Raw genomic sequence first — 14557 nt, 5'->3', positions numbered from 1 at the left:
GTCCTGGTTGTTTTTTTATAAAGTGATGAAAATGTCCTGGTTTTAAATGCATTGGAATTATAAGGCAACTTCCAGTAAACTTCAAGTATCATTTGAGTATCTCATGCCGGGGCGAGTGTCCTAGTTTTCCATAAACAAAATATGGTCACCCTAGCTTAGTTTAGTTTAAGGCGTAACAGGTCTGTCCAGCTTGGGTTTCTCAACAAGTTGACAGTTTGGAAGGTCCCATCTTATTTGAATCTTTCCCAAACCAATGCACAAAATATGTTCTCACGCAGATTTTTAGAAAACAAAGCCTTATTCATGATTACTTCTTACACCAGGAGTTTCAGGCTAACGTCAGCATTAGCAGCCACCCTGCATTGTTACCTGAGATACCGTTAGAACCCAACCAAACCTTATCACAACTCCGTCTACAACACCATTTAAATACAACTCTAACTCCCACACGGCACATCACATGTATTCAGTCCAAACAAAAAAATATTGGACAAAGTGGTGCTCTTTGTCGAGCAAACAGCTTTAATAAATGGGACACAAATATAAGAAAACACTCCCAGAGCAAAGCATCTGCCTATAAAACATAATCAAAAATGGCCTTCAGTAAATGATGGCCTCGAATTAGCAGATCCACCCTTTCTCCACAAAATTATGTTCTGATGTGCTGTGAAAGAAACAAACATATTTTTACATGTTAGATGGAAGGTGTCCAGTTAGGAGGGAAGGGTGGCGTCACAAATTGCAACGTGACTTGGTCAGGTTTATGGAACTATCATGATTTAAGTCCAAATATAACCTATTGAGTACATTTTTAAAGATGTTCCTCTGTTTCCTAGTTTGCCAGGGTGACGACTCAGGCCTCATATAATATATGAGAGGTTGGCTGAAAAGAAGCTACAGTAAAGCTATGAAACAAATGACAAAGATAAGTTGATTTAAAAATGCATATGTGAATCCAGAATGCAGTTTAATTGTATAGAAATGTAATTTTGTGAATACAGGGTTGTGGCTGATATTATGGCTGAATATTAAGTATTAATTTTGCTGAACAAATCTTCGACTTTTAAGCCTTTTAAAATTGTTTTAAATGTAAGTTTTAGAAGTTGCTTTTGTACTGAACAGGATTGTACTCAATTTTGTAGTAATTTTGTACAATGACATGATAGATTTTGGTTCTGATTCTTTCTTGGAATGTGAAAAGAGAAAAACCTTTCAGAATTAAAGCACATACATAAGGCAAGTATCTATAGAGAATTGTTGTTGCTTGTCATACTTGTAGTTGATGATAATTGGTAATTTTGTCAACATTTGTCTCCATGAAGGTACCAAAATGACTCAGAGCTTTAATGGCCTTCATCATTACGGTAGCTCGTCAACAGATTATTTCTCTGTCCTTCAAACCTCTGCAGTTTCTGATGCTCTTCTGCTATGATCAGCAATCACGTCTCTATTGTGTCGATGAACGCTACACGTTCATGTGCCGAGCTGTCATTCCTCATCTCTGTCACCACGTCCTTATCTGTCTGCAGTGATAAGATGATGTGTGCGTCCACAGTTCCATAGACATGTTTACACTTCTGTCCCTTAAGTGTGCCTGTGCATTGGGAAGACGAGGATTTATGTGTGTTTGTGTGTGTGCGACATATTTATGTGTGTTTGTGTGTTTTCGTGGCGCAGCCTTGAGGCCCGACCTCCAGCTTCACCCTGCTGCTGTCACTCAGCATCCAGCGAACCCTAATTCACTGCGTGCGTGTAGCTTTTATGCTGTGAACCAGTCGACTTGTCATCCCAGTACAAGTTATGTCATCATCGGCACTGGTTTTAATGTCATCATCCTTTTACCTCCCGCAGCTGAAATACGATTACTATGTACAGAAAGGCGAGCTGTCAATATCTGTCAGCATTATAATGGTCGAGCTCGATCGCACGGCACACAGTGTTTTTGGAATGGCTGCAGTGATGGTCCTAATGTCTGCTTTGTTCCATCCAGGACTTCCCCCAGTTTCATAAAACTAATGCACCGTTCATGTAACACCGTGGGTGCTTTTCATTATGCTAATGCATCCCCCTCCATTTCCTCACTCCTGTCTCTTCCTTGCATTTCTTACTTACGTCCTCGCTCGGATGAGCTAAGATGCGCGGGAGCGACACGGAGGATGGAGGAGCCAAAGCTGCCAAATCAGAAATCCTTTGGTTCTGTGGTGTCAGTCGGTGACATCAGTCACTTCAGATGTGCTGCATCACCTACCAAACCAACCGGTACTGACGCCCACAGAATTCATTATTTCAGAACTATATCAAAACCTTACAGTGTCTTTATAGATCCACATACAGTAGATATGTCAAGAAATACAGTCGTGATTCAATAATCCGACCCTTAACAATCTGAAAACCTTGCTATCCGACAGGTTTTTATGAAAAACAAACAGAACCCGTAGAAAACAGCCTTAACACACCGACAGCCTTGGATTCCGACTCCAACATGACATTTTATGTCACAAATAAGGATAACGGCGTATTATCTGACTGAACAATCAGACAGATTGGCTACGTTCAGACTGCAGGACTTAATGCTCAATTTGGACTTTTTTGTGAAATCTGATTTTTTGCGAGTTCGTTCACATTTCCAATTAAACGCGACTTGTATGTGATCTGCTGTATGAACTTCATACGACCCAAAAGTGTCCCGCATGCACAGAAGAGGACACGATGACGTCACACACAGCGAGCGTGCTCAGTGTTTAGAGAAGTAAACATGGATGGTAACGATGGAGCGTATCTGCCACTCCCCCGCCGCCACCAATGACGGAAACCGAACTGTGACCACTATTCTAAACTGGCATGTGCATTCCAGCCACTTCCACCCCGTCGGAGCGCACCTCCGGGGTGGAAGTGACCAGAAGTGTTTTTAGAGAACGTCATTTATGATCAATTAAATACAAGAAAAACAACAGTTAAAAGGATGTTGGGCCAGATACGCTCACTTCTCTACACTTTCCTTGTTTTGACGCTTCTGCTGGAGAACACAGCTGCACATGTTGGCTCAACATCTTTGTTGGTTCTTTCTGGTTTTACTGGGTAATTGGACAATTGTGTGGATTATTTATGACAGAATAAAAACCAACCCAACATTCTGTGTGTTTCTCTTCTCCTCACTGCTGACAGCTGACAGCTTTTCAGTAAACTTTGTAATGTTTCTCTGCAGAGAACAGAATAAAAGTTTACATCGGCTTGATGCCACGCTGCATGATGTTGTCAAGTCTTGTATCGCAGCTTTGCTGACAGCTTTTTTTTTGTCTAACTAAATAAGAAAAAGTCTTCTTCCATAGCTGTCGCAGTCCTGTTTTGTCATGCATCACAGTGGATAAAGAACATATTTTTGCCAATTTGCTACTCGCGCACAAACACCTGCGGTGATTTTTGGGAACACTGAATCCTTGTAATATATTCAAACTGGTGGAACAAACAAATATTTGAGAGATTATTGAAATCAGAGTGGCGGGCGGTCTAATTTAGTCATTATATTTGCATCGTGGCTGCTATGATCCAATGTAATATGAAAATCAGGAAAAGGCCAAAGCACTCAAACACAGATTATGGTTCAACATGTCTAGATGAGAGGCAGACTCATAAAAAAAATACATTATTAAGCAGTTGGCTGCTTCCATTCAACCACATATCAAGATATTTGGCCTCACTGACCTTTAGTTCAGTCTGTCCGGTTACGTCCACGTCAGTATTTACATCCATTAGCAAGTATTCAAACCTGTATGCATGCAGGTGTAAATGCATCCATACAGTCAGTGTAGGTGTGTGTTGGTGAGCGTGTCTGTGTAATCGTCCTCACCCACTGCCTTCAGCGAGGTGTACTTGTTGAAGCCGATTCCCAGGTTGTTGTGAGGGTGAGACAGGGCCATGGCGGGACCCAAGGGAGACAAAGCTGCGTTGTTCAAATGGTTATGATCTAAGACAGAGAGAGAGACACACACAGGTAGAGAAATAAATATCAAACAAATATCTGAAAAGTCAATCAAAGGGAATGTCAAATATAAGAATATTCTCGAGAGGGAACTGCAAGATTAGACAATTTGAAGAAAGAGCACAAGTAAACCCTCTGTCACTATCTAAGAGGATTTGTTTTCATCAAAAAATGTTATTGCATTTGTGTTACTGGGCTTTGGACACATTAATACAGATCTTTTTTTCTAGACAGACATCCTTTCTGTGGACTTAGAATTGCAGATGCTCCATTGTGTAAAAAAAAAAAAAAAGGGAACATTTTTGTAACTGTAATGTTCAGAAACTGACCAATACACTCTGAGAAGACAATTTGGTGACAACCATACATTAGAAATGCAGAACAAATGAAATCTTGATTTTAGAAATCGGTGCGATCACATCAAAAACTCCCATTATTTGCAGAAATAAGGCATTCTGCTTAACTGAAGAATGATACAGCAGCTAGAGCTGCATCTAACAAATATGTTAATCTATTGGTTATTTTCTCAATTAATTGATTCGCTGTTCCAGCTATAAAATGTTGAACATTGAGTTTCCCAAAGCCTAAGATGACGTCCTCAAAAGTCTTGTGTTATCCACGACCCAGAGATGTAGCATTTCTGTCATAGAGGAGTAAAACAAAACCCTGAAAATATTCATATTTAAGTAGCTGGGATTGAAAAATGTAGATTTTTGTTCTTTAAAAGTGAGTCAACTTTTTTTGTTTTTGTTTTTGCCATTTTTATACTTTTTTTCGATGTTCACTTTGCACTGTGGGGCCTCGGAGTCTGGCAATGTCCGTTCTCTGTATGTTGTACATATGGCCAAGCTGACAATAAAGCTGACTTGACTTGACTTAAAGAGATGACAATCAACAAAACAGTTGACAATTATCCGAGTAATTTCTGCAGAACCAGCATCCACACAGCATTTTTAACCCTCTAAATAAAACCAGGGGGGATAAAGTAGACACACACTGTCACACACCAGCATAAACAAACACACAAACCCGCGTCCAACCAGCCCCACCACAACTGAAACGCATCAGTGGGAATCAACTAAGGGGGGAAATAGGAGAGAGAGAGCGAGGCAGGGAAGGAAGCTGGAGAGCGAGGAATGTGACACCAGCGCTGACTGATTGAATTAGAACTAGATCTTCACTTCCCCGTGTAATTGATATGCAGTAAGGACACACTGTGTGCGGCGTGCGGTGCAGAGAGGCCCGACTGTGCGTTTGTAATTTTATGCGTGCGTAACTGTGAGCGTGTGCAAAATGTGTTGTCGTCTGGTGCGAACCGCCGAGCCACCTGCTATCAAAAAATAGAGATTTAAAGGTGCACGACCTCAAATCGACCAAAGGAACGTATTAAAAATTGCCCTTCTTATACATTGGGGTTTTTCAGGAATATTTTAGAGCGATTACTTAACATTTAGAAGAAATAGCTTTTGCTCTTTAAATGTCCTACATTGGAATGCGCTGCTCCTCTGGTGAGCCAACAACAGTGGAAATAATGGGAGGCAGAAATGGAGTGAAGAACTAGAAAGGCAGAGAGAGAGTTGAAGGCAGAGATAGACGGCGGGGTGGTGGGAGGGGGGGGAATCAGCTAATTGATGGAAAGATCCCTGGCTGGTCTCCAGTTTGACCACAGGGCTGTTCCCGGCCACCAGAGAGAGAGGGGGAATGACAGAGAGACACAATCATAGAGAGGTTTTGAGAGGTTTTTGTTGTGTTATTATAGCATGTAACGGTGTGCACACCAGCATTGTCCTGTTTCTGCTTTACCAGTTTGTAGCAAGCTGCTTCGGCAAAGCCTAAAAACAGTCATGCTAATATATTAATTGGAACAGGGCTTATGAGATATGGAAGGCATGGTTTAGTTGATGTGGTTTCAAGCTGTTTGTTTAGATGATAAATCATTCGTCTTTGACTTTGAGTAGCTGTTGGTGTGGTTGGAGAGAAAAGCTATTTGTACATTACTGTTGAAGGAGGTCATATGAGCTCAGAAAACATGTACTGAACCTAATAAGTCTGGAGAAAAGATCCACACGGATTTCTGTTATGGACAATTAATGTAAATATATCTCAAACACAAACCAACAAACCAGTCAGCCATAACATTAAAACCGACATGCTTTGTAAAATAACTCAGTGCAATGTTTTGCTGTAAAACCTTGGGTTCTGGAATCTACATGGATTAGATTGACACATACTCCCACCAACCATCTGCTCCACTGCAAAAACTGCTTTAAAACGACTCCAGGAACACGGACAAAGAGCCCAAAGTGTTGACACTATATGTCCAACCTCCAAGATCCCGATCTGATCCGTGACGTCCACCAGAACAAGCCCGATCCATGCACTCATCCCAACTCACAACCAACAGGATCCAAAGAATCTGTTGCCAACATGCCAGACACCACAACGTTTCAAACCAGGAGTGTTGCTAATGCTCAACATTAAAGAATTAAAGGGACGTATGATCTTTCTAATGGTACGTGTCCACAAGATCTATAGCTTTGACGTGTTCCATTCCTTTTTCGACCAGTTTTAGGCTAGAAATTTTTCTATGGACCGGTCATTGCACACATAACAAAAAATATCAATTTTTTTCTATTAAAAAGTTTCACAAATGAATAAAATTACTTGCTAAATATGTTATGTTGGCACCTGTTATCACACCACCTAGTGGCCCGCTAGTGAATGCACATCAAGCGTGCCATGTTGGGAAACAGGTGTAAAAACAGCTCAGGGGTTAATCTTATGGTTTAGTTTAGGAAACAAAACCTTTGGCACTTCAACTGCAATTCTTCAGCTTGATTGAAGCTGCATTCACTGTTTTTTGTTTTTGAAAAAAAATCATTATAAGCAGCAAAATTAGCAGTAAACTCAACATCAATATACATAAAGTGTTGTTAAATTGGCTTATTTACACATCAAGAAGGTGTGAAGCAACATTAGCATTCATTTGAAGTTGTTTTTTGTCCACTGGATGAATGTAAATCCAGCGTTCTGTCTCGTTTCAGCTCTGGTACCATCTCCTGAGGCGAATATTTGTCTGTTTTAGCAGCTAAATGCTTCACTGTGTCCAACAGCCAGTTGCTTACTGCAGACAGTGGGACTGTAGAGATGATGTTTTTTTTTTTTAAACTAACATCAAAACAGTAAAGAAGCAGGTTGGGAGGGAGCAATCGGCTGAAAGAAGGTTTTAATTATAATTATCAGTGGTTTTGTCCGTACGCTCTAAACATTGCATATAAAAATACATCCATCTATTGATTTAAACACTCACTAAACATAATAACCTCACTGTTGGGGTGTAAAATGTCTTGGGAGCAGCAGAGTTAGAAGTTCCTCCAACTGTTTCATCTTTTCACAAACAAGATGTATTTCTCATATATATTTCCATTTTGTTCATTATTTCTGAAATGTTAGGTCCCCAGCTTGTTTTTATGTGTAATCCAGGATCCTTCCTGTCTCAGTCACTTTGGTAGTATACCATATAAAAGTGTGAGAAAGAGCGATATAGAGAGAGAGAGATTGAAAAGGAATAAATTCTGTCCTGTAGTCTGTATTCTTGAATAAATTCTCTCTGTCCTACATTTTCCCTGCATGTGTGTTCACGAGTGTGCGCATGTTTTTGATGTGCTATAGTATGGAGGCCTCAGAGGAGCAGCACTCATAAGAATTCAAATTTATGTTTATTAAAGAGAAGCAGAGGAAGAAAATGAGGACTTACGGTACATGAATGTAACTCACGGTGTGGATGTAGGGGCGGAAAGTGTGAGGGAATGTTTGCGGACATGTTTTAGTGCTTATTATTTTAAGTATTGTTGCATGGCTTCGTGTGTGTGTGTCCACTACTTCATAGTCTGCATGAGCATGCGTTCCTGCCAGCATGCATTTGTTTTGGTTTTGTATGCGTGTGTTTGCACTTGTTTGTGTTTGTGAGTGTGTTTGAGCGGGCAGGCAGGCAGGCAGGCAGGCAGGCAGGCAGCAGAGCACCGCTGGGTGATGGCCTAATTCAGCAGGGCTCAACATCAAAGAGGCTGACTGCTGCAAGGGCTTCAGCCAGCCTTACTCTGACATGACTACTGTCACACACACAGTGAGAGGCAGAGAAATGGAAAAAGGAAGAAAAGGAAAAAGAGATGCAACAGCGAGGTGGGAGAGTCCTGTGTTGTTTAATGCATGCAGTGCACTGTAAAACAGAGTCTGTTGTTTCAGCTTGAAAGTGAGAGCGAGTGAGGGTTTCTCTGCAATTTTAAATCTTCTACTGACGAAAGATGCATTTTTGATTAAACGTGGCACTTTGTTGTTGAACTCGCTTGTGGTTTTTAAACATCTGAAAAAAATAGACATTTGAATTTGAATTAACTTGAAATTGCATAACTTGCATGTTTGTGTTCATGAACAAAGATTAGTTAAGTCCATTTAATTCCCGCACTAAACTCGAAGGGGGATGTGTTTGAGTCCCCACGCAGGCTGAAATGAATGCACTTATGGTACTGTAGGGCACAGTGGGTGAGGGTTAGGGTTAGTGGCGTATAAGTCACATCACTTCATGTAAGTGTATGAAAGAAGGAATGGGGAGGGAAAAAAACCAACACGGACTGAGAGGGCAGAGCAGGTCAGAGGAGGCTGTGAAGTCTACTTCATGACATGTTGGAAAATCATCTTTTGGTTCTGCTATGGATATTATACACAGAGGAAGAATACATGTTCCTAAAGCAACACACCAGATGTTTGGGGTTATTTGGCCAGTGAGCACGTTAGATTACTGGAGCAGAAGCTACGAAATCATACGTGTCCTCACTCACTGCAGGCAATCTCAATTATCTGACATGACTGATAGTTTAAAATCTCGCATGTGCTTTCTTGCTGAGAGTTATGTAGCTAAAGATGAAGGTAGGCTATAGGCAGGGGTGGACTCTTGGCCAGCCAGTAAAAAGTTAGGAAACCAAATTTGTGCAACCAATGAAAAAAATAGCACAGAAACACCAGTGTTGTTTGTAACCTCTGATTGGCTAAACAACTACGACTCCCCTTCCTGCAAAATGTCACTTGGACCATGCAGGGAAAATAAAAGCACAGTACCATTAAAAGATCACACTGGCTCACACATAACACTGCTTTAACATGTATATGGTTTAGAGCAACATCTTAAATAAATGTTAGCTCAGCTTCAGTTAGGTTTAGTTTATCATGCTCAGTTATGTCAGGGATCATACCAGAAAAACAACCTCAAAAGAGGAGATGCAAGAATCTTTGTGATAGTTATGGACATGTTGTACTGTGTGGTTTTGGATCCTGCTGTTTTTCCCTTCACGAGAACACGAGACGGATTGTTTCCCGTTCATGAGCACCTGCATGGAGAAAGTTTGTCTCTGTCCAAAGGTATAAAATTAGTGGAGTTACGTTACTGTACGCAGGAACGTAACAATCAGCCTACCAGCTCATTAAAAGCCCACAAATGACTACATACTGTACACATGTGGTTTGCTTAATCTGTGCAAAAAAACAAGTGGGGAAACTACATTCTGTGGTATTTGTAAGTGGGTTGTATGTTGGACTGTTTCATGGCCAGGTAGAGGCTTTCTGGAGCCTACTTGTCCAGTTTTTATGCTAAGCTAGCTGTCTGCAGAAAGGCAACCCAACATGTTGTGGTTTTGGCAAAGTAATTGTCAAATGTTTCCCCATAAGTGCAGTTAAATGTACCAGACATGAGGAGTCACTGTAAAACTTGATAGAAAAGTTAGTTTGAGACACAATTAATTCAATACAATTAGAACCACTATGCTTTATTATAGGTGGATACTGTTTGTGGACCTATATGACCGATTGATATCCACACATCTATTTATCCATCCCTTATCTAACCATTTCTATCACGTATCCATACCGCTCTATTTATCCGTCATCTGTTGGTTGATCATTGTTGACTATTTAAATGGACCAATGGATGCAGACAGAGTACATTCACGATAGATTAGAGATCCACACATCAAATCTACGTGAATATTAGCAGTTTTCTTTTTGTCCAAGAGAGGCAAAAGTGTCACGGAGCTCAATGTGATGAAAAAATAAGCTGTAAGTATCACTCGTTGTTTTAGTACTGTTTTACTCTTTGGGTGACTTCGCTGTAACGCCATTTCCCCACTTTGAGGCCTAACGAACACTTTCTGTGAGTCCGTTACATGTTCCAAAATGGTCCTATGTTTCAGGCAGCAAGATGCTTGTTAAGATAATTTAAAGCAAGATTTGGATTCTTTTACACGTAGCTCATCAAAAACCAAACACAACTGCCACTTTACAGGAAACTAAAGAAAATACAAACCTAACGAGGAATCTGTTAGATAACAGCTCTTTGCATGTCAAAACTCTCAGTGAGCTACATGTGTGCGACATATGGGCCTCCTTTAATATTATGTCTGTCAGCTGCGGCGTCCTATATGAGCTACACGCAAACATTTGTTTGAGGTGTTGTGCAGTAGAACATGCTGTCGTCCCTCTAAATCACGCAAACGATGATATCAACAGCAGATGCTCCTGAATTTTCTTTCTGTCCTCCCCCGTTTTTTTAATCTTCTCTCAGTCATTTTATTATCTCTTCAATTTCTTGTCATATGTTTCTTCCTGCATCTGTAACTGTCTGTTTCTTTCTTTCTCTGTTTCTTTCTGTTGCTCTTCTAAGTTTTTGTACTCTTTGAGTGAAAGTTAAACCATCTGCTGCAATAAATCTACAAAACCAGTGTACAGGGAGCACTTATCCACCTTTTTTTTCTTAAAAATTCTCTTTTGCTCCACCTTAACTCATTTTTTAAATTAAAAAACAAACAAAAAAATGTCTGGATTACTTCATTAAACATGCAGTGATGTCATCTATTTTTGCTCCTATGACCTGTGCATTGCCTTTAGTGCAGGGGTCTCGAACTCCGGTCCTCGAGGGCCACAATCCTGCAAGTTTTAGATGCTTCCTTCTTCCAACACACCTGATTCAAATGATCAGCTCATCATCAAGCTCTGCAGAAGCCGGATAACGATCCTGATCATGTGAATCAGGTGTGTTGGAAGAAGGAAACATCTAAAACTTGCAGGATTGCGGCCCTCGAGGACCGGAGTTCGAGACCCCTGCTTTAGTGGCTTTGTATTACCAACAGGCACATAAAAAAAGACTGACCAAATGGCTAGAAAGACAACTAATTCAATGCTCCTCTCTTATTTACGCGCTCTTATTTAGTCTCACTCTTGTTTGTGTGTGTTTGGGTCACTCTAGTCCACTGATTTGGATGAGGAAGCCGGTCCGTCGCCCCTCCCTTGTGCCTCTTTCCCTCGCTTACACTCTGTTTGCAGGGTAAACGAGAGCTTATCCCGGGATGACACCATTATTTTCTGCCTTTTGCCCACACATTGAATGCATTGAACTTTCCTTCTCAGCACTTTACATAATGCAGCGGACTGCTTTACATCTACACACACAGAGACATGGTGATAGACGGGGCTTTTTATTTACAAAAAACACTCCCATGTGAGATATTAGGGAAGAGCATGTTAAGCACAGAGCAAATAATAAAACGAGGAAGCAAAGTGAAGGAAAGAGGAAAGTAACATCTACTGAGAGACCATGAAGTCAGTTAATAACAGCCAACATGCAGCTGGAATCTGTTTTTTTGAGTCACCATCCATAAAATAAGACATCTGAAAAGCACTTTTACACTTTTAACCTGATCAAAACAACCCAGCACGGAGCATTAGAAACACATGACAGCATTTAATAATCGTGGTAAAAATAAGCAAACTAGAACAATCTGAATGTTTCTTATTTGAGGGCTTTGTAAATCTCCCCCGTAAGGGATCAGTAGCTTAATTTAAAAAATTATATTTCATCTTATTCTACAAACACCTTAGACAACTCCCGAAAAGACGCCACTAATCCCAAAGGTTCTGTGAGGCTACATTAGCGGTCCTACAGTCTAAATCACCAAACATCATGTTCTTGCAGCATTTGCATGATAATTATCATAGCAGAGAAGAAACACGATATGCAAAGTTTAGTACTAGATGTGCATGTGCGATGATTCCACTGTTGTTCATGTGCTTGTAAAGCTGAAATGACTACATGCGGTAGTGAATTTGCATATTTCTCAGACATGGAGCAACATTAGCGCTGATGCGGAGTCATTGTTTCAGGGCACTTGTTGAGTATTCCCTTTCATTTGAGCCCCTTTACCGACTCCGGAGGGAAATATCTGGCACGTTTGCTTGTGAATGCTGCACTATTTTTATTGTTTATGTGCTGAAAAGGTTCTTTAGGTTTGATGTATCACAGTGTTTAGCTTAAAAAAGCAGAAAATTAAGAGAATAAGAGCTAGATGACACCAAACTGGTGAAGAAAAACTCTGCAGAGAACAACTTTTACATTGCACAGAGTTATGTGATCCACTGTTAATATGAAGTTTGCCTAAAATAAGCTGTGCAAGTGGGAAACTGTCCACGCCACTCAGCATAATAGCCAAATGACTGCGGTCCTTGTAAACACAGCTAATGACACGTCAGAAAAACGGCAATGAAGGATGGGAAGCTGGTGGAAGGTAAATGGGAGCGAGGGACGCGGGGAGTCGGACAGATGGTGGACAGATGAAGGGAAGAGAAAAGGGAATGGAAAAAGGGCCGAAGATATCCCTCTTGGTTTGGAGCTCTCCCCGAGTGGACAGCAGCTGTTTTTCAGCAGCGTGGACAGAGCCATTAAACGTCCCACTGAGATTGCGTGTCGCCTTTTCAGAACCACGGACGGCGTCATTAGCCAGAATACAGTACAACACCAAGGCTAATCCATCATTCGTTTGGCTTTACTGGACACTTTTGGCGGTTAAAAAAAAGAAAAAAAGAGCAGCACATGGGAAAAGACACTTCTTTCACTGGAATCTGATCTCGTCTTAGTTCTGTGTCGACCCCCATCTTCAAGATCTTGGCACAGCAAAGAGTAAAGCAAGGAAATAGTAACTGAAAGCAATATTTTTGTCACAATCTTGTTTATGCAAAAACACACGGACTCTCTGTAGTTGCAGTGTGTGTGTGTCCCTGTGTGTGATAATTAGTGTGTGTACATGAGGAGGCTTGCAATTTTTTTTTTAGTGTGTGTGCGCTTGCATGTGTGTGTTATGTAACGGTGAAGCAAACAGTGCGAGTGGATCTCTTTATTCCATTATTTTGTTTTCATTATCTACAAAGAGTTGCTTTAACTCTGACAGGCGTCTAAAGCCCCGCTGTCCCCACACCCCTCCATCCCCCAAAGTCACCATGACTCATTCTCTCCCTCTCCTCCCCCCCGTTCTTTCTCTAATTTTTCTTCAAGGAACAACAAAGCAAACCCCTGGACACCGCCTCTTAACTTCTGAGGATTCAATTATTCACAAGAAGTAATTGTACTGCACAGTCATCTAAGAAGTCGTTGGCTCACCCGCAGACATTCGCTGATGTTTCGGGTGGGTTTTTGCTTTTAATCTCTTTTCTGTACGTCTGTTCGTGGAGGGAACCGTGTAGCTCTCATTTCGCATCCATGTGCATTGCGTTGGTACAATCTGTGTGTGTGTGTGAATGTGTTGCATAATCACCTCCAGCTCCCTCTATCAGCTGCAGAAATTGGGAGAGGTAAAGAAATTGTAGTTACGCAACAGCACTCAATTTGGGTCTCATACATTAAGCTAATTTGCCCGATGAATCTTTCATGGAGGAAAAAAAAAAAGAGAAAAGGATCACAACAATCGCTTCGGAATCCAGATCAGGGTCTGTGAGGCTCATTTGTGTGTGCACCAGCCTTCCTCACCACTTTTGGAGCTCAAACATTACATATTTTATAGTCACATAGTTTCAATGTGACCTTGTTTTATTTGAAAGAGTGACATTTGGGAGCGAGTCAGATCATTTCAATAGAAGCCAGACTGACGTGGGGAAGCAAAACAAAGGTGAACTTTGACATACAAAAGTATTATTGTGAACTTGGAGCGAGCTACAGCATCCAGTAGGATTCTGGTTATGTGCGTTGACAACCAGCCTCCTGAAGTTTCAGTTTCGCTGTGCTACCTTTTAGTCAGACCAGATGTCAGGAAACATGTTGGTTATCATTAATTATCGCACACAGTTTCTGCTGCAGGGTCATATTGGAGATGGACAAAGTGAAAACAGCTCCATGAAAACTGTAAGTAAAAAATTCTGTGACTGTCAATCCAAAAATATTGTCTTTTAAATGACCATACAGGTTGGTTGTACAGGATCACATTTATCACTCAAGTCCAGTCATTATATGTGATTATTATTTGTGCTTTCACCCGTAATGGAAGGAGAACAATATGCATTTGTTACTTAAGTAAAAGTATAAATATTTGAATTTAAATTTTTACTATTAAAGTTGTATTCTTTAATGATAACAGAGAGCCATTTTAATATTATAGCCATCTTTCTTGTGGCTTCATCTGCTGTAAAAATAAGCATTCTTTTCTATAAGTTCATTATAAGCTGTTACAATTTGAACCACTGCCATCCAAGAATTCCAGGTAATTA

At 40.7% G+C, this 14557-nt stretch overlaps 1 protein-coding gene across 1 annotated transcript in view; it reads right to left on the bottom strand.

Moving 5' to 3' along the window:
• Nucleotides 1–14557, bottom strand: part of LOC103361811 (protein shisa-9-like) — a 121466-nt gene that overhangs the window by 8906 nt on the left and 98003 nt on the right. The window contains exon 3 of the mRNA XM_008288001.1: nucleotides 3848–3964. Within this exon, the coding sequence (XP_008286223.1) occupies nucleotides 3848–3964 (117 nt within the window). The remainder of the gene's footprint in view (nucleotides 1–3847; nucleotides 3965–14557) is intronic.

This window comes from Stegastes partitus, unplaced genomic scaffold (assembly GCF_000690725.1).
Source record: "Stegastes partitus isolate 25-593 unplaced genomic scaffold, Stegastes_partitus-1.0.2 Scaffold535, whole genome shotgun sequence".
Classification (NCBI taxonomy): domain Eukaryota; kingdom Metazoa; phylum Chordata; class Actinopteri; family Pomacentridae; genus Stegastes; species Stegastes partitus.
Note: the sequence above shows the minus strand (reverse complement) of the source record. Positions and strands in the feature narration are given on the sequence as shown.